This window comes from Serpula lacrymans (assembly GCF_000218685.1).
Source record: "Serpula lacrymans var. lacrymans S7.9 unplaced genomic scaffold SERLAscaffold_4, whole genome shotgun sequence".
Taxonomy (NCBI): Eukaryota; Fungi; Basidiomycota; class Agaricomycetes; order Boletales; family Serpulaceae; genus Serpula; species Serpula lacrymans.
The window spans coordinates 1,332,736-1,358,627 of NW_006763293.1; the positions used below are offsets into that span (position 1 = coordinate 1,332,736).

The following is a 25,892-nucleotide window of genomic DNA, read 5'->3' on the forward strand; positions in this document are numbered from 1 at the left end:
ATTGCCATAAAAGAGGCGCCTGGCTGGGGTTGGCTTGCAGTGGACTGATGACTGGTAACCGCATGGAACGACAACAGAAAGACACGCCTTTGAGCGTTTGTGATCGGTTCCAAGCAAGCATGTACAGAACCACAGACTCGCGACTGTCGAGCTTCAATTTGTAGGCGTGCAAGACTATCCCTGTTTTCTTTATCGGCTCCATTCACACCGGCAAACATCGTATTCTGGGAACAGTTACACACAAGGCCGTTCCCACTCGTAAACATGAGTCCTCGACGAGGTAGGCGTTTCCATGCAAGTGATAAGACTTGTAACACAGAACAAACCAAATGTGTTTGTTTTTCCAATAAATTAATAATCGCGGATTTCAAATTTTCGACAAAGTTCTAGCGGACGGCATGTGTTCTTTTCATTCTTAATCTTCACCACACGCAAAATGGCTCTCTTTGAAGTCCCTGGCTGGTCCTTGCCCTCTGCACCGGTAACCTCTTCATCACAGTCCACGTCTAAAAAGCGTAAGCGACCAGCGGATGATGGACACAAGCTGGAATCTGCGACCGTCAATTTGGACAAGTTGATGAAAACGTTGGAGGGAAAGGACTCAGTGTCTAGCCAGGCTTCTAAGAAGAAAAAGAAAACGCAAAAAGCCAATGTGGGGGGAAAGCAATCACGTCCTTCGAAAGAGAGTAATATGAAGCAATCATCCCCAGTCGCGAAATCCACAGCGCGACAGGATATACCTCACAATCCAGACAAAGATTCTCGGAAGGGGAAAAAGAACAAGAATAAATCAAAGCCTGATGTGACTGTGCCTCCAAAAAAACCTTCCACTAAGATAGACGTCAGCCTCTCCCATGACGATAGCTCTCTAACGACTCTACAGAAAGGTATGAAAGGGAGTTTGGATGGTGCGCGGTTTAGGTGAGTGCCTTTTCATCTTTCAGTAGCTGATTAAAGATCAACTGCCTCTAGATGGATTAATGAACTGTTATACAAGTCGGTTAGCTCGGAGGCAGTTCACATGATGAAAGAGAATCCCAATGTCTTCGAAGAGGTTTGAGCTTCATGCAATATCTGGTGGTGGCATCTCATGCCTTTCCAGTATCATTCCGGTTTCCGTCATCAAGTCCAGTCTTGGCCTTCGAACCCCGTTTCGCACTATATATCCAAACTGTCGACGTACCCTGAAAGGACTGTTGTAGCAGATCTCGGGTGTGGGGATGCTACTCTCGCTCGTGCACTTGTCGATAAAAGCATCAACGTCCTTTCGTTCGACCTTGTGTCGGATGGAGCATTCGTGGTTGAAGCAGACATATGTGCAAAAATACCACTACCTGGCTCGGAACCATCTCCTGGTAAAAAATCTGAGGGAAAAGCTCAAGTGGTCGATGTGGTAGTATGCGCTTTGAGTCTGATGGGTACAAACTGGCCACAATGCATTAGGGAGGCTTGGAGAATCCTGAAGGCCGGGTTCGTCCAAGAACTTCTGGATTTATGCCTTTCTGATACAGACTTATTATAGAGGTGAACTAAAAGTAGCGGAAGTTGCAAGCCGTTTCACGAATTTGAACGAATTTACCTCTCTCGTTGGCTCTATTGGGTTCAAACTGAAGTCCAAGGTACCACAATTGACTGGCACCGTCTGAATTCGCGTTCTGACCCCTTTTCAGGACAATGGGAATACTCATTTCACGTTATTTGAGTTCAAGAAAACGGCGCGAACGTCGATTACAGACAAAGAGTGGTCTGAAATCATGTCTAAAGGAGATGTCCTGAAGCCATGTGAATACAAACGACGGTAAAAGATTATACGTCTCATGCACTGGGATGATTTGGGTGTTCAAATTTACCTTTTGCTTACAATCGGAATTCGGTTCGGAACTTGGAAGTAAGGTGCCTGAAGGTAAATATGCCGAATAGTACTACCACTGAGAGAAACGAGCATCTCTGCACCTACACTCAACTAAAAACTAAGATCATGGCTGGAAAGCTCAACGTTCTCTCACACCCTATCGTGAATGCAAGACTTTCTCAACTCAGACAGACAAGCACTAGCTCCAAGGATTTCCGAGAGGTGCTTCAGCATCAAGTGTATCATCTGTGTCTCATTTTTGAACGTCCCCTTCTCATCAGGGAATCCATGATATCAGTTTGATCTTGGGCCTAGAGGCATCTCGAAATCTTGAGGAGGATAAGTTTCTTGGTGTAGGTCTCTTTCTTGATCTAATCCTACAATAAGTCTGACGCCATTGGATTGCGTTCATTGACTTTCGTTTTAGGAAACACCTATAGGGCCATTTACGGGTACTGTAATCAAGCCAAAGGTGGGCCTGACACCCATTCTGCGGGCAGGTTTAGGAATGACTGAGGCCTTGCTGAATCTGTTCCCGTGAGTTGATCTACTGTTATTTACTGCTTATAGGGTGTGACCATCCATCTTTGACATATTGTGAGGACAGGACAGCCCCAGTTTATCATCTTGGCCTATTCCGGGAGAAAGTAAGCTTGCAGCCAGTCGAATGTGAGTTACCCTCTACTGTCCTCCACCGTCGCCATCTAAGTATAGCTATTACCCCGTAGATTATTCCAAGCTCCCGTCTGAGCCACCGATAGATTTATGTTTCCTTCTAGATCCCTTAATAGCCACGGGCGGAACGGCTTGTGCTGCTCTTAGCATGATCGTAGACTGGGGTCTTCCGAGTAAGAATGAGGCGATCAGTCTGAAATTTGCTCGCTGATGACTGCTTTACTTAGTATCTAACATCAAACTCTTGTGCGTTCTTGGCTCTGAAGAAGGTCTTAAGCACGTGCAAGCTGAGTTTCCCGGACTTGAGGTACTTTCACTTTCAGCTAACTGTAATTGATCCACTAAGAACTGGTATCAGATATGGGTGGCTGCTGTAGATGCTCACCTCACTGCTGATGGTTTGATATCTCCTGGTCTGGGTGATACAGTACGCGATTTTTCTCTCCTTACGCCGAAATATGCGTGTATTGACCTGAAAGTTTAGGGAGACCGTCTGTTCCACACCATCCGAGAGTAGAGCAAGGAGAATAGTTGTATTACCACTTTTTTTTCGTGTCAAGGTGTACATTTCAATTTCATATGTATTGGATAGACTCACTTATAAAGCTTGCATTGATCTCATGTCGGACTGTCTTCCTTTGAGGTGTTTTGCGATTTTCGCAAGGGTTGCTTAGTAAGGCACACCGATTCCGGTGCCGATCCGAGGCATATCCGAATCACATGATCAAGGCGTGATAGTGCTATCATATTGCACAATCACTTTCTCGTGCTTACAAAATGGAGGAATTAAAATATTTAGCTGAGCCTTCAAGTCAGATCGACTATTATCCCAGCTCGACATGGCCATTGGAATAATTTCTGGTTCAACGTCGCCGTTGTCTGCAGCGACGACGTTAACTGCTACACCTACCACGGAGTTCAAAGCTAATCCCCTCACGGAAAATGCATTCAAAAAATCAGCTTCCGATGTCATCGAATTCATTGCTTCACGGTCCTCAACCAGCTCCTCTGTCTATGTCTATGATGTAGCAGAGCAAGTTGGGTTCGGAACTTTGACCAAATCTTGGCAGGGTTCTATCCAAGACACCGCGCCTGTAGTCAGTTTGCAAACCAGGGCTGGTGCTGGCCTTAGCTTAGTCGGACGTCTTTCTGCGGGAACTAGTCAGGATGCTGCGAGGGGTGCTGTCTTGACGGCGTACACAACTCCAGCCGGATTAGCTGCGATGACACAATCTCTGTCGTACCTTCCCCCGCCGTCTGCGGCCAGCAGGCTTATAATTCAGGTACCCACCGTAACGTCTGTCGGAGAGGCATTCGCACTCTCCCCCACACTTGCATCCCTAGCAAATGCATTCACCCTCCTCCCAGAAAACATCGTTATTCTTCTTTCAGCATCGCCTCAGGAGTCCATCGATCTTACGACGCTGTCGTACAAGCTCACGTCCTCTCACGTTATTCACCTCTTTGACCACCACAGCTCCACTCGTGAAGTAGGTCATGCGTTCTCCGCCCCTCTTCCTTTCAAAGAAGGACGAAACTCTACTGTCTCAGAAGCTTTACAATGGTCTGGATATTCTTTCTTTGACTATGCTGGGGACGAACATGCACACACCGTCATCGTTCTTCTCAATGGACCTCTAGCTTTAATGGCGAAAGCGCTCGTTGGTCGTGTAGATGGGCTGGGAGTGGTGGTTGTCAGAGTGCTCAGGCCTTGGGACGAAGCTGCTTTCCGTAACGTCGTTCCAGAGAGTGTGAAAGAAGTCCACGTGTTTGATGATGTGCCGAACGAGGCTACCCAGGGTAGTCTTTACGTCGATGTCTTTGGTTCGCTCTATGATCCTTCCTCTCCTGGAGTCATTATCCGTGCGCATCGCGTTACACCTGAGAAGACTCAGAAATACATCTCTCAGCGTCAGGTATTCTGGGATGCTGTTCTTCAGCTCGCACACAAGGTCCCCCTTTTACCTGCTCTCGACAGCTCTAAAAGGCTCCTGTTCTTTGGCACCCCTGCTTCTCCTCTTGCTCCTTTGCCGAGCATTGTCAAAGATACTTTCGCGAGAACCATGCCTACTCGTCTTCTCACCGACCATGATGTCTTCAGCAAACCTGGGGGCGTCAGCGCCAGCCGCATTGTCCTTTCGCAGAGCGCAGACGCTGCTGATCAAGCACCCTTGTGTAGCACCATATCGCTTGGGAGCTCCGATTCCGGTGAAGCAGACTTCTTGGGCATATTGGACGCCAGTTTGCTGAAGTCGCACTCGCTGCTCAAACATGCGAAACCTGGTTCCGCGGTGCTGGTCGTCACTCCTTGGTCGAGCGCCGAGCTTTTGTCAAACCTTCCCTCTGATGTGTTGGCACTGATCTCCGATAGGAAGTTGCGCATATACACCATTGACGCGAAGACATGCGCGTCTGACCTCGCAGGAGGACCGGTTGATCAAGATGCGGTACAGAACATACTGGTATATGTTTCATTCTTGAGATTATATCTTGGAAAGGCAGCTACCGAGCCTCTGGTTCGCAAACTTGTCACCAGTACTACGCAAGAGGCTTTCCACACCCTTGATCTCACGAAAATTACCGCGCGAGCGTGGGTTAGCCTCTCTGAGGTCGAACTCCCCGCCAATGTCTCCTCGGCTGAAGACGACGCTCAACCTAAAACTTCTGCGGACCTGAAAGACTTTGAATTTAACGCCATCGCTGTTGAAACCGAAGATGGAGAGACTACTGTGAATGGAGCTAGGCTCGGATCGTGGCATGATGCTGCGAAACACTTGCTCTTCCCATCCGTGTTCACACCACCCTTGGGCCCTTCTGCTGAAACCGAAGAATACCCTCAGAACCCCGCCTTACGCCCGGAGGTCCCAGAACGCACCTTCTTGGTAACATGCACCGTCAACCGTCGTCTTACGCCTATAGAATACAACCGCAATGTCTTCCATCTAGAGTTTGATACCACTGGCACCGGATTGAAGTACGCTATTGGAGAGGCTCTTGGAGTCCACGGTTGGAACGATGAGCGAGAAGTCCTAGATTTCTGTGCGTGGTATGGCGTCGATCCCAACCGCCTCGTCACCATCCCAGTGTTATCGGGTGATGGGAGAATGCACACTCGAACCACCCTTCAGGCGCTGCAGCAACAAATCGATCTTTTCGGTCGACCTCCAAAATCGTTTTATACCGACCTGGCACCCTATGCAACAAATGCCACAGACAAATACGCTTTGCAATTCATAGGCTCTCCAGAAGGCTCCTCCACTTTCAAAAAGTTTGCTGAGAAGGATACCGTGACCTTTGCAGAGGTGTTGCAGCGCTACCCAAGCGCAAAGCCTGGTATCGAGACGCTTTGCGAGATGATCGGTGATATCAAGCCGAGGCACTACAGTATTGCTAGTGCGCAAAGTGTTGTTGGTGACCGCGTTGACTTATTGGTGGTTACTGTCGACTGGCTGACACCAGGTGGTGAGTAGACTTGTCAGTGGTTATCCATTCCGCTCCTCATAGCTTACCTTTTCAACAGGATCGCCGAGATATGGACAGTGCACCAGATACCTTGCGGACCTCAAGATTGGACAGAAAGTGACGGTGTCTGTGAGGCCCAGTGTGATGAAGGTACGGATTCACGTTCTTGTTTTCATACGCAGAGTCTAAACACGATTTTATCTAGCTGCCTCCCGATCACAAACAGCCTATCATCATGGCTGGCCTTGGGACAGGCGCAGCTCCATTCCGGGCCTTCCTCCAATATCGTGCCCAACTTGCGCAACAGGGTGTCGCTGTCGGTCCCACTTACTACTACTTCGGTGCTCGTTATCAAGCCTCGGAATATCTATATGGGGAAGAGATAGAGGCGTTTATCCTGGATGGTACAATCACGAAAGCGGGATTGGCTTTCTCTCGTGACAGCGCCAAGAAAGTATACATCCAACATTTGATGCTCCAGGATGCCCAGATGCTGGCAGGAAAGCTGAAGAACGAGGAGGGCGTCTTTTACCTGTGTGGACCTACGTGGCCTGTTCCAGATGTATACGAAGCACTCGTGGGCGCACTAGTCAAGCACGAGGGACACACTCCAGAAACCGCTGGTGCATTCTTGGAAGGCTTGAAAGAAGAGGAAAGATATGTATTGGAGGTTTACTGATAGATGACGGAAATCATGACTAGCATTTAATATGATCATTAATGTCGTTGATTGTAGATGTGAATAGCGAAGCAAGGTCAGAAAAAATGGGAAAAGAAAAGGTGTGAATAAAGTCCCCGCAAAAAGCAAACCAAACCCAAAATACTAAATATCAAATGCGAAAACGAAGTCGTATATATAGTCCAGATAATATCAGATAAGTGAAATTTCAACCCATCTTTCCATCCTGGAAAGATAAAAGAAAGAGCCAGCCAATCAAAGAGAATATGGTCAATCCCACGACACCGATTATAACCGCCATCGCAATCTCTCCACCTTTACTGAGACGAGGCCCTCCACAGCCCTGCGAGTAGGCAGCATCGCAAGGGAAGCCTTGTGGTTGTTTTTGACTGTATGCGCCTGGTTGCAAAGAGGTGAAGAATGGATCAGATGAGTCATTGAGGGCATGCATCGCTGCTAAAGTCAACATAGGAGCGTTGTAATCTAGCGCCACCTACAACAAAAATTGCATGTTAAAGATGAACAAATGGCTCTTGGGAAGGTAGCAGCATGCTACTTACCTCAGTTTCTGGCCAATCACCCCTTATATCAAAGAACCTATCATATTGGTCAGGTCCCCCGACAATAGCCCCATACAGAACGTATGCCTCCTGCATAGGGGAAGTATTGATATTGTTGGTATCATTGCCACCACTTGCCATGGCGGAATGAGGGTTTGCAGGGGAATTAGGATTGGAGCCCACGATATACGGAGCTGACATGACAACTATATTAACTACGCAGATTAAACGATAAACTTATATTTTACCTGACATAGGGTTTTTACCCAAAACGTAGTCAACTTGACTCTTGGCGTAATTCTGGGAGAATGTTAAACATAGCCCAGAACAGAATCGAGAAGAGAACTCTTACCAAGTAGGAACTCTTCTTGTTTTGACTAGAAGCTATCTGGGCGTATCTCGTCAAAAGCATGGCTGCGTTAAGAGACGGGTTCACGCTAGCTTCGTCCGAGTCCCCAGTATAGTAAAGTAATCCGCCTAGTGCCATGCATATAATGAGCTAGGGAAAATGTAGACAGACGAGGGGTACTTACCACGCGTCATGTAGCCACTGCCACTACCATTGACGATGCCATCGAAATAGTTCTCAGCTTGTGACTGCCACGTCGAAATGTTGCCGCCACCAAAACCTGGGTTCGCTTGTGCAATCTGTGCAAATAATACAGGTATACCGGGAGTTTTGGAGTCCCAGTTGAAGACACCGTCATAACCACCCAACCCAAACTTCGTATAATAGTTCTCAGCATCTTGGTACAACGACGAAGAATTTGTTGCCCAGGCCAGGAACAATGCGGCAAGGGTCAACTCATCACCGTAACCAGATGAAGCGTACGCATCTCCCGCAACGGGCACGGAATTTTGGTATTCAGTCTGCGAGGCGCTCACTGCAAAAGAGTATAAAGTCTGGGCATGTTGGAGTAGTTCAGCCGCGTAAGTTGAATTTTGAAGTGTCGCGGGGCCAGAGTAGTTACTTGAAAACAGACGGTTGGAATAGAGATTCGAGCAGGCAGAAAACGCTGCGGATACGCCTGCAGCGGCATCGGTTCCTGGGCTGAATAAAAAGACTGCATGAGTATAAGTTGCTGAAAGAACTGTGGAAAACTACCTAGTGTTGTTAATTTGATATGACGGCCGTGGCTCTGGTATATTTTGATCACCTCCCCAATATGCATTGTCCAGATCAGCTAAATAACATTTGTTAGATACGAACACGACGCGAGAGCTGAGGACATACTATCTCCTATCTGAACAAATAAAGTGTCGTTGGAAGGATGAGCCTAAATGACGCAAAAATTAGATTTTAGACATTAGATCTCAAAAGAAAGGCCTCACTTTCATGAGCCAATCCAGACTCCACCGCAGCATGTCATCCAAGTAAGGGGTCTGATTTGCTAAGTCGTAACCTTCGGGGATTTAGAATGCTGCAGAAAAAGAGAGATAACTTTCCAAATACCTTTTCCAAAATCTGTTGCTCCCCAGCAGATTGACATTACAGTGAAAGACTACGGTCGTTACTTTAGTGCCCGGGCTCGGTTAATACAATACAATATTTACCAGCGGAAATGTGCACTTGATGTAATCTGTAAGCGTATTCTATGAGAGGATGAATATCACGAAAGATATACTACTGATACCTCCAGCGTCGTAATAGCCGCCACTCAAATCCAGGTGAACATCTGAGCCATCGTTAACAGCACTGTCGTTTCTCCATGGAACACGGTTGGTGCTTGGGAGTTTTCCACTTCTTTGTGCCTCGTAGAAATACAATAGGTTGCCTAGTAGAGTAGACCATTGAGCGTTCGGTACCCCTCCTGATGATGATGGTACGGCACCCGAAGATGCATTTGGTGGCATAAAGGGAGGTTGTGGAAGGGGAACCTGGGCAAGCACGGGCCCAGTGAGGAAAGCTAGGGATAAAAGTGAGATCCGCATTGGAGCAGGAGTCGTTAGTAGTGAGGTCGTGATGAGCGTTATAAAGACACAGCTGAAGCAGTTAGCCAAGGTTTCGGTCCAAGGTTGAATTCGAAGCCAAGAACAAAGCTGAGGTCACGTGGGGAAACGCGGCTATCGCACGTGATTTGTCTTCCTCGCACCAGCATTTCTTGTCGTCCCGGTTGCCATTCCATCCATGGTCCAAAGTATGTCACACCTCCATCTAAGCTTTCTTTATATGTTCCACTTATAACTCTACTAAATGGAATATCCCGTCTCGCACCTGGTCATGCATCTCTCTCGTCGGCCCGGAGCAGCCGCCAGCTTGAAAGATCTATATAAATCAAGGAACCTAGAAACATATCGCTGTTCTCGACAATTGACATGGCCTTGAACCCAATAAAAACATGTGTCCTTGGTGTTGGTCTCGCTGGCCTCACCTTTCACGTCCCTTTCGTACTCGCCCTCCCAGAACTCTTCACACTCCATGCTGTATTGGAGCGTAACCCCCAAACGGATGGCGGCAAGGTAAAAGAGCGCTTTGGTGTCACCACAACGATCTACAGGACAATCGACGAAGTCGTCAACGACAAGGAAATCGAACTTGTCATCGTCGGCACTCCGAACGACACTCACTACCCTCTTGCGAAAGCTGCACTCCAAGCAGGCAAACATGGTATGTCAGTTTATTCATTGTTATCTGTGAATATATGCTTATCCCTCCTAGTCCTTGTCGATAAGCCCGTTACAAACACCGTTGCAGAAGCCAATGAACTCTCGGCTATTGCGAAATCAAAGGGACTTGTGTTGTATGCCTATCAGAATCGCCGATGGGATTCAGACCACTTGGCTCTGCGCCGACTTCTATCCCTTCCTACCAACTCCCCTCAATATCTTGGCAACTTGACTGAATTTGAATCCCAGTATGTTCACCTCGTCTCTCTTCCTTCTTAGACTGACTCTCTCGCAGCTATGATCGCTACCGTCCAGGCATCAGAGCTTCGTGGAAAGATAGCGCAGGGGCCACATATGATCTTGGATCGCATTTACTGGATCAGGCACTTAAACTTTTTGGTCGACCAGCCAAGGTTACAGCATTCATACAGAATATCCGTGGTGTTACCAAGCCTAACGTCGATGATATTGTTTGTTTTTCCGTTTGTACTTTCCAGTATTCTCATGATTACTTAATGGCTCTATACAGTTCACCATCTACTTGCATTATCCCGCTGGTACACTCTTTCCGAATCACTTCACCGTGCTCCTGCGGTCACACATCCTTTCGGTTAAAGCTCCCCAACTTCGCTATGCCATCCGGGGTACCAAGGGAATGTTTACTAAATACGGCCTTGATGTTCAAGAGGACCAACTCAAAGCTATGCCGACGCCAAGCACTATATTTGAAGCAGGGTATGGAAAGGAACCTGAATCTATTTATGGGACCGTGGAGAACCTTGCAGAAGATGGTGTCACGGTCACCAAAACGATGTTAGTAACCCGATTTTCATTGTAGAGAAAGAACCGTATTTTGATGTTTCTACAGTTGGCCGTCTGAAGCTCCTGGAGAATATGCTGGTCTGTTCAAAAACTTGGCTGGTGCCATCCGTAATGGAGAAGAACTGGCTGTTAAATGGGAAGAAGCTACACAGGTTATCGAGATGATTGAGTTGGCCTACAAGAGTTCTGTAGAAGGTATTACGGTGGTAGTACCAAAGCTTTGATTTGAGCTGTACAACCAAATTTCCAAATGAGCCTCATGCAGAGAAGCAGAGAGTTTTGTATTTCTTAGTCCACTGTAAGTTTTTTTTTGTCAAGTTGCTCTTGATGTGTTGAGTATTACAGTGATTTGAATATCATTCCTTATGAATTGAAAATTTATGACTTGAAAAATATGGGGGGTATTATTCCTCGTCTTGAAGTATGCATTTTTCTGTACAAGGAGTGGGAATATAGTTTCCAGCATGTGCAAAGGTATCAGAAAAGCTTCAGCCAAAGGGAAGAGATCGCCAGTGTCTACAGTATCTAAATCTGAAGCGTTTAGTACAGATGTGGGATAAGATTGTCAAAGTGTAGCAGCTATATTGAGATAATGCAAAATGTGAATGAAATATGGGCAGTGATAATATGATAACGTCCATGCAAATTATTGTCCAATCAGAAAAAATTATGGGATAACCTTTCGGTGACTGTCAGGCCCAACGATGGTCTCATCTGTATCTTGACGTGTCTAAAGAGTAATCAGCAAGAGCATCGTTATTATGCATGAACACCCACATTGCCGTTTTGATACTGAGACTCTATGCTCCTTCTACCACGGGACGAGCCTCCAGTGAAGAACGACAGCATTCGGGCGCGACTATGAGGACGGCTCGACTCTCCACTACTACGGGATGGAGCGCTAGTATCCCAATCATCTATCGGTTCAGGCTCGTCTGTGAAGGGTATCGCTGTAATGCTCGAAGAGGCTATATCCTCCTTTTCCCCTTGTCTGGGAGGTGCCTTTTGCGAACTCGTCGATAGCCGATAAGGTGTGAGGTCCGTTTTGGCTTTCCCTCGCGCTAGCTTGGCGTAGGGGGTACTTGGGTCGAGTTGCGAAGCATTCTTCGATGCTATCCATTTAGTTTTTGATATCAGTTCGCGCGCAACCGGAAGTACAGGGACTAAAGGCTGATGAAGAGCCACTTTGAACCAGCCTTTCCATGACATGTCCGATGGAATAAATTGATCAACCAGTTCCTCAAACTAAAATCGACAATCAGTAAGGCGTATTATTGAGAACTCGATTCACTTACAGTCCACGTTCGATTTCGATACTCCAGATCACGTGTGCGAATTCGAGCATCGCGACATTCAAAGGATTCTGCCTTCATGATACTTAGAAGAAGATGCAGGCTGGGTGTGATGTCAGACGACGTGTAATCCGGTTTAGAAACATAACGTCGTACCTCGAAATCTTGACCAGAATGAAAGTTTTTTGCGACGAGCGTGTCTTCATTTCCATTGTATCATCCACTTGGCGATCGTGCCCCGTATACTTTGAAACCCCATTTTTCAACTTCTTTTGCTCATCTCCTGATTCAGGACCTGGGATGACAGCCCTAAGAGTAGATTTCCTCTTAAGCGGATTAGGACTGCCTCGAGACTCTGCAGCGGCACTACGCATGTCAGTGAATGATCTTGATACACCTTTCCGCAAAGAAGGTGGGGCCAACTGATTAGAATCAAGGGATATGCGAGGATTCTGTAATGGTCTTGGTGAATCCATAGATGACCTAGATGGGCCGTTTGGTTTTGGACTGGGAGCAATATCTATTGGTCCGGTCGTATCAGACGTCGGGTCACCGTTCGTAGTACTATTTCTGCTTCTACGTGCTGGCCACACATACTCCATTATGCGGCGACCCAACCTCGCATCAAGTTGCAAACGAATAGGATGTAAATTGAGCTTAAATTCTTCATAAATTGTTATGCCTCCAACAGGGGCCAAAACAGTCCATCCTGCGACAATGAATAGTCCTCTCTGGAAAAGAGGGTATGAGCACGTCATACAACTGTGAGATGAAACTGACCTTGAGTAAGGGATGATTCGATGGTTCATCATACTTAGAAACGATCTCAGCCCATTCGGCGTGAGGAGAACCATCAAACGCCTGCAAGTCACCAAACGTCAAAGTATTGACCGTCGAACTGTCCTGTTTACTCAGCCAAGAATAGTCGATGTTACGAACGGCAAGTTTCGCAAGAAGACTTCGGTGCTCATCAAGCATTCTCCATGAGATTTCCGAAGATAAGGCGTGAAGTAAAAGAGCAGACTTCTGATCTGTGCGATCATCTGTCCGGTCTTGAGCCAGTTTGATAGCATCGAAGATGAGATTCAATTCCTCGGACAAAAGGAATATATGAGCCTTGAGTTTGAGAATCTCCAATTTCGCCTGTGGTTCAATGGACTGCGGTTGGCTTTCAGCCTCCCGCTGGGTTTCTATGGCGTTTCGAAGACGGGACTGTAAGTCCGCCACAACATTAGCTGCAGAAGCGAGATCGGAGAAGTCGTAGGTAAAAAGCAGTGTTTCTAGCTTTTCTAAGCGGTTTTTGTGTGCGGCATCAGAAAAAAGGATGAGGTGTCTGACTATGCCAGAGATGGCTTGGAAATGCTGTTCACTAGCTGAGACTGTGAATTGTGGTATGTGGACTTGAACAAGGTCCTTCGGGAGGTATATTGAACAAAACACAAAAGTATAAAGGCTATTTAGTACTCACTGTTTCGTTGTGAAGATGGATATGCTTCCTTTCACCCACCTGCTCGGGATTTGATTTAGTGATTGACGTAACGCTGTTGCGCAGACGAAGGCGGTTGAATTTATCATATTGGAAGGTAGCGTCGGTTTGTGGAACTATACGATCGAAATCGTTACTTTCACAGCGATAATCCACGAGAACTTCAAGGGGTACACAGCCATTCCCGCAAGTTGAGTGAGTGGGGCAGAATGCCTGAAGTCCAGCTAAAGAAGTATATGTCCTACAATGGTAGTTAGTAACCTTGGGGGCGTCTGGTTGATAACCTTTGGTTCTATATACCTTGTCATTACTCTGCCACTGACTGGATCTTCTAAATTGGAATCGTCCATGATAGAAAAAGACTGAAGCTTGGCTTGGACTGCAGCTAACACGCAAATAGATCCGGCGTCGCTTTCCGTGCGCAAGACAAATTGTGGCTTTAAGAGAAGGCAGAAATGTCCTTTGCGTAAAGAAACGCCTTCTGCCCAGCCATTCAAGGGGTCCACGGCCTGAGAACCATCTTCTACATCGGCTGATATATTGACAAAGGGAACATTATTATCGCCAGTAAAGATTTTGCGCAATGCCGAAGCTGCTGCTTGTGCGCTATTGACAGGACCACGAGGCTTCTCAGAGCTGCCGCGCGGGTCGGTAGACAATATTGCTTCAGCTTGATCTCTGATAAATTTCACAGCACTGTAATATCAATTGATTATCATCCATGTACTGTAGATAAAGTATAATATCTCTGACCGTGTCGCCATATGGTATTCAGATCCCCGACGTCCCCGTGAACAGTAGTAGTACTGCATTAAGACCTGAATGATGCGCGGATTAGCTTTTTCGGGGACAGGAGCTACAACCAGTGTTTTGAATGCGTACATTACGGATAGAATGGGTCATGAATACTTTAGGAGAGTGAACCTGGTAGACATTTTCGAATTCCGCCCACTCATCAGAGGAAACTGTATCGGAAGGCATGTAATAGCTCTGACTATTGTTGGTATCGTCAGTGGAAGAACGCGAGTCGATAGTCTGTAGATGAGTAATATAATCCTCGAGGAACGTTATCTTTGCTGCTAGTGGATATTGCTTGCCATCATCCTGGACCTTTTCGAATTTAAGACTTGAAAGTTGTTTTCAAGATACTGAAACGGAGCATACCTTTGGGTCGCCATTAGTGGAATCTTGCTGGTATGCAGCCATGCCACGAAGTTCCGCTATGCGCTCGGATGCGAGACTAATCTCAACTTGCGGAACAGCTATTGGAGAATGAGTAATATAACTGAAGAAAAACATCGGTCAAACTCACATATATCCTTTCCGAGCATGCAAGTATGTGTATGCTCCATTCCAAATTTACTGGTCTCAGCTTGACTTTTATACGTTCTAACATTGCGCTTGAAGTATGTTAATCTTGGGCAAGAAAGCACAGGTACGAGGTGAATATCAGGCGTCACAGATGGGCCCCAATCAGTCTCAACGAAGTCATCCATATCGAACCAAGGAACCGGAATATCAGTAAGTGCAGTATTTGATCCTGGGCTACTGTCTCCAACGTGATCGGCTGAGGAAATAGGAACAGCTCGCTTCAAGGGTTCGGCAAAGGTTGCTAGCAAGGCCCGTAAATCCAGTCCCTTCAGAACAACTTCAGCAGCGTAGAAGGGCTTGTGTCTAATAACTTTGATGCTATCAGGGATTCGTCCTGGGGCAATTGATTCTTGGTCTCTCTGATGCAGATCGGCCTGGAAATGGTCGATTCTAGCTTTGACTCCGACAAAAGGTGTGATGCCGTCCACCCAGGATTCTCTGGACTCATTGATGTAGGCATGTGATATGAAAAGCTGAGCGACGGATATTCTGTACTTTACAGTGGCTAAATGTCGGCCGAATTTTGGCGAAATGGGTCTTGGAGGATAGTACGATCCTTGGCGTATAGGTAGCGATAAAACGCCATCGAAAAGTGACCACCAGGACCAGAAGTGGGCAAAAGCATTAGGTGTCAAATGAAAGTTGTTTGGGCTAATTGTGATGTCCTGCTTGACATGGCGCACAGAAGAGTTCAAAGATATCGAAAGATGTATAAAATCAGACCTAAATCCATTATAAGAATCCTCGGCACTCTGTATGGTAGTAGTATTAAGAAGTGGTCAATGCAGTGAAGGTACAAAAAAAAGCCTACCTTCGTGATCGGAGGCCTGGCTTTTTTTTCAAGTTTCACATCGTAATGAGGTCGAAATGAGAAATGACGACATTGACGATCAAAGGCAGTGCCACGACATTCAGAGCATTCGGGACCACACGAACGTTCAAGGACAAAGCCTACTCCAAACCGTACACCGGAGGTGAATTTAGCGCACGTTTTCAAGCAAGAGTGCTCGTGACCACCGTGATTTGGCACCGGCTGAGCGTGGTGCTTGGAATGCGACCTCAGAAGATCAATTTCAGGATCAAACCTGTTTAGACAATAAGTATGCAGGTTCCTCGTTCAACCAAAAAATGACAGACTTAGGTATCATGATCAGCATGGTATCACTGACAACCTGGACAACTTCTTGGTCTTCATTTGCGAACCCAATCAATACTTTTGGTAATCCCTGCCAACAAAGGGCAAAACCTGCTCCCTCGTCTCTCACAATGTATGGATCGCGACTTCCTGCAAAGTAACAGTAAAAATCTATATAAAAGCTCACAATACATGAGCCTCACCTTTCATGTACAAACGGACTTCATTTCGGAATGAGACTCTGATTTTCCAATGGAAGATTAGTCTCATCTGTATTTCCCAAAGAACAGTCAGTCCATGTACTTAGGGATGACTGGGGAAGTTTTGAGATACCTTATCCCAAAATCCGATAGCAGGTGACGAATCACGAGGCGCCGTAGACAAAGTCTCCACAACTCTCATTAAATCTTGTATACCTGCATTGTAACTCACTCCCCACGTAAATTCTGTTACCCCTGTGCTTTTGATGTGGATGTCGGGGTCCGCGTAAGTTTTGACTGGCATGATCGTTTTCGGGACATTGATTAATAAATGTTTGGTGACATGGGAACCCTCGTGCAAACCACCAACATAACAAGGAATCCATTCGACGGACTGCGTCGTCCCTAATTCTTCCGCAACGACAATATCTGAGTCGAACACCCATGCAGGTGAGTTGTGTCCACCGGGAATAGCAGGAATGTATAGCAAGGGCAGTGGATAATCGCGAAGAGAACATTGCAATGATGTCAGAGTAAAATGTAAATGCAATGGAACTAATAGGGAGTACAAGGTGCCGTGAGGTATGCCTTTCCCTTGCTCGTGCAAAAAATCGGGCAATTTACTAAGTGGAAAAGATGGCGGAGTCACTTTCAGTTTCAAGTGATGAAAAGTGGCTCGCAAGAGAGGAGGTGCACAATCTGGAGGTGGAACCTTGATGAAATCAGGAACGTTCATAGGCTGCTTTGGCGTGGAAGGTTTGTGAAGCGGTCGCAACGAAGTTGCCTCCCTGGTAAACTGCTCCCGTCGTTTTTCACGATATCTCATTGTCCAGTCAACCGAATGGGCCCAGTAAAGACGTTCTCGAGCTTCGTCAATTGTGACAGAATGATGGGCATCGAATTGATAGTCGGATCCAGCAGTTTGGATGGGGGGTATTGGCGGGTGAGAAGAAGACTCTGCTGCTAGTATGGACGATACTTTTGCTTGGAAGGCGTCCTCCCTGTGGAGTCTCTCTTTGGAAGCTTCAAGTCCAACTCTCCATATCAAGCTAAGCTTGCTTTCTAGTGGATCGTCCGCTGCCTCTAGGGTAATAAAACGGAAAGAAAAATCTATGTTGGGGACCAACTTGGCTGGTTCTGCTTCGGGGATTGGCATAAGGCAATATTCTCCTTTTCCTACTATATGAACTAAGTGGCGTAGGCATTTTACAGCGACCACCGCATCGAAAATCAAGTCTGCAAACACGTATCCCGGTGGTATACGTAACCTTGCGCTGTCACCATCCACCGAAATGCTCAAAGTACCAGAAGACAAGGATGGAATGGAAACAGCGCAGTTATGCAAACGCCCTAGTTCCTCATATTTATCTTCTATCCTATCTTCCCACCCGTTCGTCTGTGCAGGTAGAGGGACCCACAAGAGACAGGTGTTCCATGAGATTTCGTGCTTATCAGTAGCCTTCGAAAGGCGAACACGATCAATTCTTGTAATTAAACTGGTATTCGGAAGTTTCCACCGAATCTGTACCGCCTTGATGGTTCCTTGGAAATCAACGGACGAGCGACTGGCATTAGCGTCAGGATTGGGGTGGGATGGCAGAATTTGCAGGAAGGATTTTATCGTCCGCGTGGCCAGCAATAAGGTATACATATGAACAAGCTCGAAAATGCCATGTAATCGGCCAACGGTAAGACCGATCTCACAGATATCCTGGACGATTATAGCGGTGTGATTTTCGCTTTGTCTCCCACGAATTATAAAATCCAAATTGAGGCCAGATACTGCGAGGAAATCCTGTGAAGATAAAGCAAGATCATCCCTTTCCGCGATGTAAGGATCATCCATTAAGAATGTACTAGCAGCTGCACTCCGTATAGCAGTGCTCCACAAGTTTACTTTTCCAAAGACACAAGTATCACCTGTGACTAGAGATCTCTTCGCAGATGCCACAGCCTCCATAATGCGCTCATCCGGAAGATACAACTTATGTCGAGCCTGGGACCGTGTACGCAGGTCCTGATAGACATCCACTTGACCTGACCGAAGAGCACAGTACTGCACAGAGAAGCCAGTACGAAGCGCTAACCCACGAGTGATATCTCGGTCTCCATCGGGGTTAATGTCTTCGCCAGTCAAAAAGAGAACAGACCGAAAGACCGACATAGATAGTGCGAACCCAATGGGTAGTTCCTTCTGTGCACGCGAGTCTGATGAACTTGGCGACAGTGCTCTGTTTTCGACAAAGGATTTGAGGAGAGTCCTGACCGCTACCAACACACTAGCATGCCAGAGCTCGATAAAGATGGCATCACAAGAACAGTGTAGATCGGCAAAAATTGATCGTGTCTCCAAAGAAACAGTCGCATCCAAATCGTCATCGTGAAGATGCCCAAGCGCTGTGCAAGTTCCTCTAACCTCGATCGCTTCTATGGATAGAAGGGGATTTCCAGTGAGCTCAGTAGCCGCAGGTAATGACGAGAACCGCCGCCGAGCAGTATTTCGTTGTGGGGAACTTGAACACACTTGCACAAAGACGGGTCTCAGAACCAAGGAAGTGTCGGCGATCATATATACAGGCATGTGGTTGTGATGTTGTATTAGGTGTTTGCGAGGATAAGGCCTCATCGACCCCAAGTGAAAATTTGAGTTTATACATATTGTCAAGCCATCCGTTTCGGCTTCAACGTAAAAGGGCTCTTCGGTTCCAGCACAGATAAGGCGAGCACGAATAGTTCCCACCTCGAGGCCTAGCGAAACACGAGGAACTGAGGACAAAGCGGAAGGTAAGAATGACATGCTAGAAGACGGTTTTGCAGAAGATCTGCTTATGTTGGAGAGTCGCGCTAGCATCTCGAGCCGTTCTGTCACCTCGACTTTCTCGACTTTCAGTCGTACCACAACTAATGCTGCATTAGGGTCTCCGGATATGAAATTATTGCCCCGTACCCACGGAGACGGCCACTGGGAAACTAGAGTTTGCGCCGAAATATAACCGATTGTCAGTATACGAAGATTAATTGGAGGCGTGGTCCTCTCCACAAACGCGCCGCTCGTACAGAAATTCAAGACATATACATGAGAATGTAGATTGTCTTCAGAAGGACTTTTACTGCCCAGCCACTCGCGATGAAGTGTGTGCTCCTTGGGGTCACTAATGCCACCTGTGATCGAAATATCATGAATGACAGCATTATAAGAGTCTTCGCAAGAACGAGTTTCCAACGTCAATGAAGACAAGGTCACTTTAAAAGTAGACAGGGGTGACAGCCATGACTAGATTAACTAAAAGTGAGTAGATTATAAAGCAGTAAAAAAGTTGAACGAACTGGAGATATCTTTTTCCTTGGCCGCTGGGGAAGTGAAAAACCTGAGCGAGATGATGCCTTGTAGAATAAGTAAGCTGAAATCGAATGAGAAGAAAAGGTTATCGACATACTGATCGAAATGCTTCCATGAGAGAGGATCCAGGCCTCATGGGTGACGACACTACGGTTTGGGCCATATCATTGAAAAAATACACCTCCTCAGCCTTGGGGCTTTGAAAAGACTTTAGTAGGTTTTGCACTCCTTCAACACCAACGTTTATTGCACCAACTTGAAGCGCTGTTTGCAAACTGCCTGTGTCCAGCGTGCCATCTTTAGGACTGAAACGAGCAGATCCGTCGAGGGCAATGATACCCGGTAAACTGAAGAACGGTTCAACTGACAAGACATCTGCTGCTAGAAATTCTCAGTTTGTAGACACAACGACGGCCAATACACACGATGGACTTACTCTTGGTAGACGGTGGAGATTGTGCCAATCCTTCTATCCTGCTAATTTTAAGAGAAAATGATGCAGCTCCTTTAGTCTTTCCCCATGTACGATCCCAAGTGCGGTTCCAGGTTCGCTTAAAACTCTTTGACAGTCTAGATCTCCACGCACCCATCGCAAGAGCTCTAGTGGGCAACGTTCGGTTGACATGGTTATCACCATGGTCGATTACAGGGACCAGGTCCTGCAGTTGAGTGAATGAAAGATGAGCATGTATACTTGCATCCTCCACAGTGACGGATGCGTGAGGTATGGCTGAAAACGTCACTACTGCAGAGTTGAGGTCAAACTGCAGAGCCTGAGTGAGAGTAGGAATATATCGGATCACTTGACGGAGGCAGGCGGCAACACAGAATCGTATGACGGGGCGAAAGATAGGATCGAATATAGAATACACTCTAGAAAGCAATGAGCAGATATGAAGCGCTAACGGAGAAGGAGATAAGTCTGCCAAAGTGATGGCACGTCGATGTCTAGGAATTGGTGCAGGTTTTCGATGATGATCTTCGCTCTTCCCTATCTCCAAAGTGACGCCCTCGAATTTAAATGCCAATATTCTTGCTTGTTCATTACCGGGTGAACTGTAGGAGACTCCTATCCGGTCCACGCGCCATGTGTGAACTCCTTTCCGGAAATACAAGCCTCGAATAGATCGTAAGCTGATGCTACGCACGCGAATGTGTTTTGAGAACCGAGATAACACGTATGGTGCAAGGTATGTGCGCGTTATGAGCGAAAAGGCTACCAGTCTGGCAATCCACATCACGATGACGACCCAGTAAGAGGCATCAGTAGGCCCAATAGCGAACGCCTTGAACGCAGAGCCAATCCACCACAGCATGCTACCCACACCCATGTCGCCGGTTAATGCACTATCTGGATTGCGAACAGCTGAAGGATATTTGAACCCGCAAGACAATTGTAGAACTTGAAGGGCTCTTTAGCTGAAAGTCGGAGATAAATGGATTATTGAAAGGAGTGAGGAAAGAGCAAGGAACGTCTGCTTTTCAAGATGATATATACGCCAATGCAGAGGGATTGTTCAAAAAATAGGTGAACTCTGCATGGAGGTTGGGGCAAGTTTCATGCACGAGTTTCGAGCAGTAAAAAGTTCCGTTCAGCTTGAATGACACCCACGTGTCGACTCAAAACGGGAAATACCGTAATCAAAGTAGTCTGTTTTTGAGGCACAATGGCCAGTCGCTACTATAGCTAGTAGGATCTATGTAGTTACAGAGTGTATCGTACAGCCATCATCTATGCAAGTTTTTGGAGGACCATCAAAAAGAGCTCAAAGTACCCGGCGCTATATTCTACTCCTCCGCGTCCATTTCTAGGATTCTGTTTACATATTTTAGTCGCTAAATCATCAAATATTATGATGATCGATGTGCTTACCCTTCCTCAGAGTTAATCTCAGCAGGGCAGTATGTAGAAAATGTGAATGCATTACCGATAAAACTTCCAGGATTCAAAACATGACAGCCTGAATATGTCAGTTTATACTTCTCGTATTTGTCCGCAAGAACCAACTTGATAAGTGTGTTAAAACCAACTAAATATAATCTTTGATATCAACTGGTGGCTTACCGTCGTTGGAAGTGGGTATAGTCGAAGGGCATGATCATAGTCAGGTAGCGTAGGTTGAATATTGGACGTTAAGGGAAGCAGATGGCTTTGGTCGAGAATGGATTGTACCAGCTAGTTGACAAAAATCGGCGATGAATCTGAACAATGCGTAAATGCACGCTTACATATCGTCGAAGGTCATCACCACTTATATTAGGTTTGATACCAACAGTATTTCTGAGCATTCGAGCCATCGTATCTTCTCTGAATATGACAATCTCTTGTCCAAAAAATTTCAGCCGACACGGGTTGCTAGCAAAATGAGCCTTTGGAACTTTGGCCTTTATACGAGAAACAAAAGATGAGAGAAGGGGTCGTCGAGGCAATGCACCATTGTTTATGATATCCAATGGGCCAGGGACGAAAACAAAGTGCGTGGTACGAGTAATCTGTGAGTAAGAAGCTAGTAGGTCCGCTAGTGCATCAAAATTTTCTGTTCGTTATATATGTTATTATTGTCATTTCCGCCTTAGTCAAGCTTGGAAACAATACCTTGGTACCTTTGGATATCTCTTGCACTCCCCTGCGAAATGGACCGACTGGTGAAGTTTCCGCACAGGACTATAACCTTCGGGATAAAGCTATTTTCGACGCAATTATCCAGCATCTTTTGTAATCCGGTGAAGGTCTTGGGATGGTCCAGCCATACGTCGGATAAAAAGAAGAAATAAAGATCCGAAAGTTCCCCTCGTATTCGACGAGAGTATTGGGACTGGCGTGATCGGTATCAGAGGATATTCGAAGCGATGAATTGTGTGTGAACTACACGCACATCTTCCAAAAGCGTCGTAGAGCCTTTTCCAAGGAAATCTATATGTCCGTATATCGACCTATGAGAAATAAGATAAGGAGTTTCTTCTATAATATACTACGTACCGTGTGGTATCACGATCTTCACAAGGAGGTTGCCCCATTGCAACCACCTCCAAAGTGCCGTCCTCAGTGTATTCGCCTTCTACTAATGCAAAGCAGCCTTCGGTATACAGGCCTTCTCCCGGCTCTTCCTACCAACAAACATTATATTGTTTCAGAAACTGGGTGCAGCTAATAATTTGACCCACGAGTCTGGATAAGTCCAGCTCCGCACTTCCATCAGAATCCTCCACACAAAGCTTCCCTTCCATGTTACGTGCGAGCATTCCAAGCAATAGAAATCGCTCTCCGGGTCGCCCAAGAAGTTGTTTAGTAGATTTGAGCTGTTCTACCGATCATTGTTATTCGGAATGAGAGGAAAATGAGAAGCACTGACTGTAACGAGATGCTCGCGGTCACGAGAAGGTAAGGTGGATGGAGCAAAGTGCTCATTTCTAAGTATGCTTTGCTTGATGATGTGGAGTCTGTTCCGCATTGCCAACACCCGCGAGTCAGCAGAGCCAGAAATTGTTAGCAGATTTTGAGCTCTACAAACTAAATCAACCAACTAACTAAGGGATAGATGAAAGGAGGACGAACTGACTTCTCGAATGTACCTCTTTCAACAGACCAATGCCACAAAGGCATTTCAAACGCATCGATAAAGTATAAATGACTTTCGGGGTCAAGTAATTCAGCCTCCGGCTCGCCAGGATTACTGCCTTGGTCTTGTAAAGTTTCATACACCCTTCTCAAGACTTTTAATGACACCTTCATGGAAGCATCTGATTTAGAACTTGATCAGATCATCACGCAATGTTGCACTAGAACAGGAGTGCTTCACCGTCTTGTTTGTTGTACTCCTTGGCTATAGTCTCGACGGACATCTCTATATCATCATCATCAATCTCATGCTCGGTCAAAATGTGTTCCAGAAAATCCAAAGCTTCTGGGCCGAGCGAGTGACTGTACTTGCGGAATACCTGGATAGCATCAGTCGATGCAAGCTATGGATCCTGCGTATATAAAGAAATGAAAGCACAATGACCTTGATTATGATCCTCTGTCTGGCGTCGGCCATCTTATAATGAGCCGTTCACTGAATGAGTACAAAAGTCGAAAGAATTATTTGGGACGCGTCCAAGTCCAAGGCCACGGTTTGTATTGAAGAAACGCGTCTACTAAGCGCGTCGAAAGCTTTCTGTCTGAGGCTGTGCCGCACGTGCCAGTGGTCCTCCGCTTACCGGGTCCACTGCTTTCAGCTGGTACTGCACTAGTACCGTAGTCACTTTACCAGTAACATCCAGCAACGTTCACTAGTACTAGGCGTTACTCGAGCGCAGTCAAAGAAACCGCAACTCAGAAACGAAGACGCCTGATAACGAATACATGACATGCTCTCCACATTGGATGTCGACATCAGACCAGGAGCAGGCATTGGGATGTTTGAGATAGGTGAACATTTTTGTGTGACGCTTAACTTCTCAGTTTAACAAGGAAAGACTCTTTCCTATAGGCTCGTCCCTCTGGTCCGTGATTGATATGCTACGCGGTCTTCAACACATATTCCCCCAGGTGGATGTCAAGTACGACCCTGATTCATCGGCCACTACCCCTGTCATTCTTCACTTGCGCCCTCATTTTGATCTGCTTTTCTCGGGGTACCATCAACGTCTTCACACCATTTGCTTGAAGAAACTGCGGGATCCATACCCTCCCGTCTCCCTTCGCTACAAAGATACTTTACTATCTTCTGCTGAGGACACTCTAGTAAAGGTACTAGTAAGCCGCACATTCGGTCCAACATATCCCGGAGACGACCTGAGGTATCCTGGATTATGGTTCAGTTTTGAAGAAGATGCAATAGGCGAAGGCTTCAAAGGAGCAAGTCCTCACCCGGATGACAGAAAGCAAGAAGTGAGGCGTATATTTGTAAGTCAGAAAAGCCACGACGGTGAAGAACGCGATGCATTAGATGAAGTCACGGAATGTTCTATCATGGATGGAGACGTCGTACGCGCAGTTGTCAAGGTACATTCTTGTGATTTCTCTTTCCTCAGGGACATGCAATTACCGTGTTACCATTTTATTGAGGTTCACGATGGCCTTTTGCTTTATCGTCATCCTTCTACCACGGACCCTCTCCATGTCCGTATAGGGGAAACTACAGCGCAAGACCTGAATATTGATTTGGGACCTCCTCCTCGAGTGCACTACAAAGAAGACGATAGGATGACCATTCACTCCCCCAATCAGTCTCGTAATGCCGATCGATCATCTCATTGTAGGATACTTCTGTTTCATCGGGGCCCATCAAATCTCTAAACACTTATAGACTTCTACAATTACTTCCAGCATGGTATCGATTTCCTGATATCCGGTGAGACACATATCGTCCTCAAGATTATTCTCCACACGAACGTGGTACGACTACTTCGGCAATTTTGAAAGAAGTTGCATGTCAATGACTATTTTGACTAGCCCGGTTCACCCCTCTTTCAGCGATACAAACGTTGCCCTTGGGAACTGGAAGGAAAACCAGAGGATGACGAGGATGGTGAGCTATGATTTTGTCGTTTGGTTGAATTCTTTTTGAATTTCTCTGGTCTACAAAAGACTCGCCTCCCAGGATGCATTTCTATGATAAGGTTCGCTTTTTTTAGTTTTCTATCGCAGGTTTTGACTGTGTTAATGACGTTGGATGGTATGGTCAGTTTGAGACAATCAGCCATTTTCTATGTCCTCGAGATCCACCCCCTTCAATGTTGCTTGATCGTACAGATGAAGAAGACGATATCACCCTACCTAGCTCGACGACCCGTAAGTAATTCTTTCCTCGAATAATGTGACATTGAATGACGTTAAAAAGGTTTGTATGGATATGATGGAGTTATACTGGAGGTCACGGAAGCATCTCAAGTCGTAGCTGTGATTTTGTTCTAAATAATGATGTATTATTATTGAGACCTCTTACATCTGGGTGATACATGTAGCATACCTTGAACTCCTTGAAGGTATCGTTACCCACTATGCATTGGACAATATACATATCGCAACTCGTCGGTTCAGATTACTTCACAAATATATCCGGCCACACAGCTCTCAATTCTTCTAGATCACTCACAGCAATAATCTCTGATTCAGTGCCTCCCTGTTCCTTGACATCGAGCTTCTTAACCTTTCCGCCTTCTACAGTCTCCATCCCATATTCATAAAAATGAACACATCGGCCCCATCCGAGACGCTTTGCAGCCACGACGTTAGTTCGGCTGTCGTCAACAAAGAGACACTTAGAAGGATCCGTAACGCCAGCTTGTTTCATCGCCTAACGCAGATATAACGGTAAGCTCCTGAGGCACAGACGATCATCAAAGAGATCGTACGTTTAGGTAGTATTCCGACTCCGGCTTGCAGACGAAGTTGGGTTGCGCGTATTCACAATATATAAGACCTTC

At 46.3% G+C, this 25,892-nt stretch overlaps 8 protein-coding genes across 8 annotated transcripts; 5 read left to right on the forward strand and 3 right to left on the reverse strand.

Moving 5' to 3' along the window:
• Positions 1 to 427: 427 nt before the first annotated feature.
• On the forward strand, positions 428 to 1,808 carry SERLADRAFT_354767 (uncharacterized protein; the record flags this gene model as incomplete). Its single annotated transcript, XM_007315517.1, has 5 exons — positions 428 to 921; positions 973 to 1,054; positions 1,103 to 1,470; positions 1,523 to 1,619; positions 1,671 to 1,808. 5 exons carry the CDS (start codon positions 437 to 439, stop codon positions 1,800 to 1,802), a joined length of 1,164 nt encoding a protein of 387 aa, XP_007315579.1.
• A 109-nt stretch (positions 1,809 to 1,917) lies between these two features.
• SERLADRAFT_460984 (uncharacterized protein) lies at positions 1,918 to 3,146 on the forward strand (the record flags this gene model as incomplete). The annotated part of the gene is made up of 8 exons (XM_007315518.1): positions 1,918 to 2,074; positions 2,134 to 2,205; positions 2,280 to 2,389; positions 2,460 to 2,521; positions 2,581 to 2,700; positions 2,755 to 2,834; positions 2,886 to 2,954; positions 3,012 to 3,146. The coding sequence occupies 8 exons, from the start codon at positions 1,979 to 1,981 to the stop codon at positions 3,042 to 3,044; spliced, it is 642 nt and encodes a 213-aa protein (XP_007315580.1).
• A 220-nt stretch (positions 3,147 to 3,366) lies between these two features.
• SERLADRAFT_446721 (uncharacterized protein) lies at positions 3,367 to 6,668 on the forward strand (the record flags this gene model as incomplete). The annotated part of the gene is made up of 4 exons (XM_007315519.1): positions 3,367 to 3,388; positions 3,488 to 5,989; positions 6,048 to 6,139; positions 6,195 to 6,668. 4 exons carry the CDS (start codon positions 3,367 to 3,369, stop codon positions 6,666 to 6,668), a joined length of 3,090 nt encoding a protein of 1,029 aa, XP_007315581.1.
• On the reverse strand, positions 6,636 to 9,210 carry SERLADRAFT_360197 (glycoside hydrolase family 9 protein; the record flags this gene model as incomplete). Its single annotated transcript, XM_007315520.1, has 11 exons — positions 6,636 to 7,161; positions 7,229 to 7,422; positions 7,477 to 7,528; positions 7,581 to 7,705; positions 7,762 to 8,279; positions 8,334 to 8,412; positions 8,463 to 8,505; positions 8,561 to 8,631; positions 8,682 to 8,730; positions 8,783 to 8,808; positions 8,863 to 9,210. The coding sequence occupies 11 exons, from the start codon at positions 9,158 to 9,160 to the stop codon at positions 6,877 to 6,879; spliced, it is 1,740 nt and encodes a 579-aa protein (XP_007315582.1).
• A 140-nt stretch (positions 9,211 to 9,350) lies between these two features.
• Positions 9,351 to 11,044, forward strand: SERLADRAFT_460990 (uncharacterized protein; the record flags this gene model as incomplete). Its single annotated transcript, XM_007315521.1, has 6 exons — positions 9,351 to 9,366; positions 9,478 to 9,836; positions 9,888 to 10,083; positions 10,131 to 10,305; positions 10,365 to 10,648; positions 10,704 to 11,044. 5 exons carry the CDS (start codon positions 9,545 to 9,547, stop codon positions 10,879 to 10,881), a joined length of 1,125 nt encoding a protein of 374 aa, XP_007315583.1.
• Positions 11,045 to 11,324: 280 nt separating this feature from the next.
• On the reverse strand, positions 11,325 to 20,812 carry SERLADRAFT_435272 (uncharacterized protein; the record flags this gene model as incomplete). Its single annotated transcript, XM_007315522.1, has 18 exons — positions 11,325 to 11,387; positions 11,435 to 11,902; positions 11,953 to 12,052; positions 12,106 to 12,680; positions 12,730 to 13,362; positions 13,418 to 13,676; positions 13,736 to 14,131; positions 14,189 to 14,253; positions 14,318 to 14,545; positions 14,600 to 14,697; positions 14,748 to 15,558; positions 15,618 to 15,891; positions 15,944 to 16,091; positions 16,145 to 16,211; positions 16,275 to 19,415; positions 19,469 to 19,525; positions 19,579 to 19,862; positions 19,918 to 20,812. 18 exons carry the CDS (start codon positions 20,810 to 20,812, stop codon positions 11,325 to 11,327), a joined length of 8,562 nt encoding a protein of 2,853 aa, XP_007315584.1.
• Positions 20,813 to 21,115: 303 nt separating this feature from the next.
• On the reverse strand, positions 21,116 to 23,603 carry SERLADRAFT_460996 (uncharacterized protein; the record flags this gene model as incomplete). Its single annotated transcript, XM_007315523.1, has 12 exons — positions 21,116 to 21,297; positions 21,410 to 21,488; positions 21,547 to 21,657; positions 21,711 to 22,018; positions 22,078 to 22,297; positions 22,358 to 22,415; positions 22,462 to 22,589; positions 22,647 to 22,781; positions 22,835 to 22,985; positions 23,042 to 23,222; positions 23,282 to 23,420; positions 23,486 to 23,603. 12 exons carry the CDS (start codon positions 23,516 to 23,518, stop codon positions 21,290 to 21,292), a joined length of 1,551 nt encoding a protein of 516 aa, XP_007315585.1.
• Positions 23,604 to 23,691: 88 nt separating this feature from the next.
• SERLADRAFT_461006 (uncharacterized protein) lies at positions 23,692 to 25,853 on the forward strand (the record flags this gene model as incomplete). Its single annotated transcript, XM_007315524.1, has 9 exons — positions 23,692 to 23,892; positions 23,954 to 24,468; positions 24,532 to 24,721; positions 24,773 to 24,861; positions 24,919 to 24,994; positions 25,054 to 25,085; positions 25,152 to 25,257; positions 25,307 to 25,762; positions 25,821 to 25,853. 8 exons carry the CDS (start codon positions 23,832 to 23,834, stop codon positions 25,378 to 25,380), a joined length of 1,143 nt encoding a protein of 380 aa, XP_007315586.1.
• Between the last annotated feature and the right edge of the window lie 39 nt (positions 25,854 to 25,892).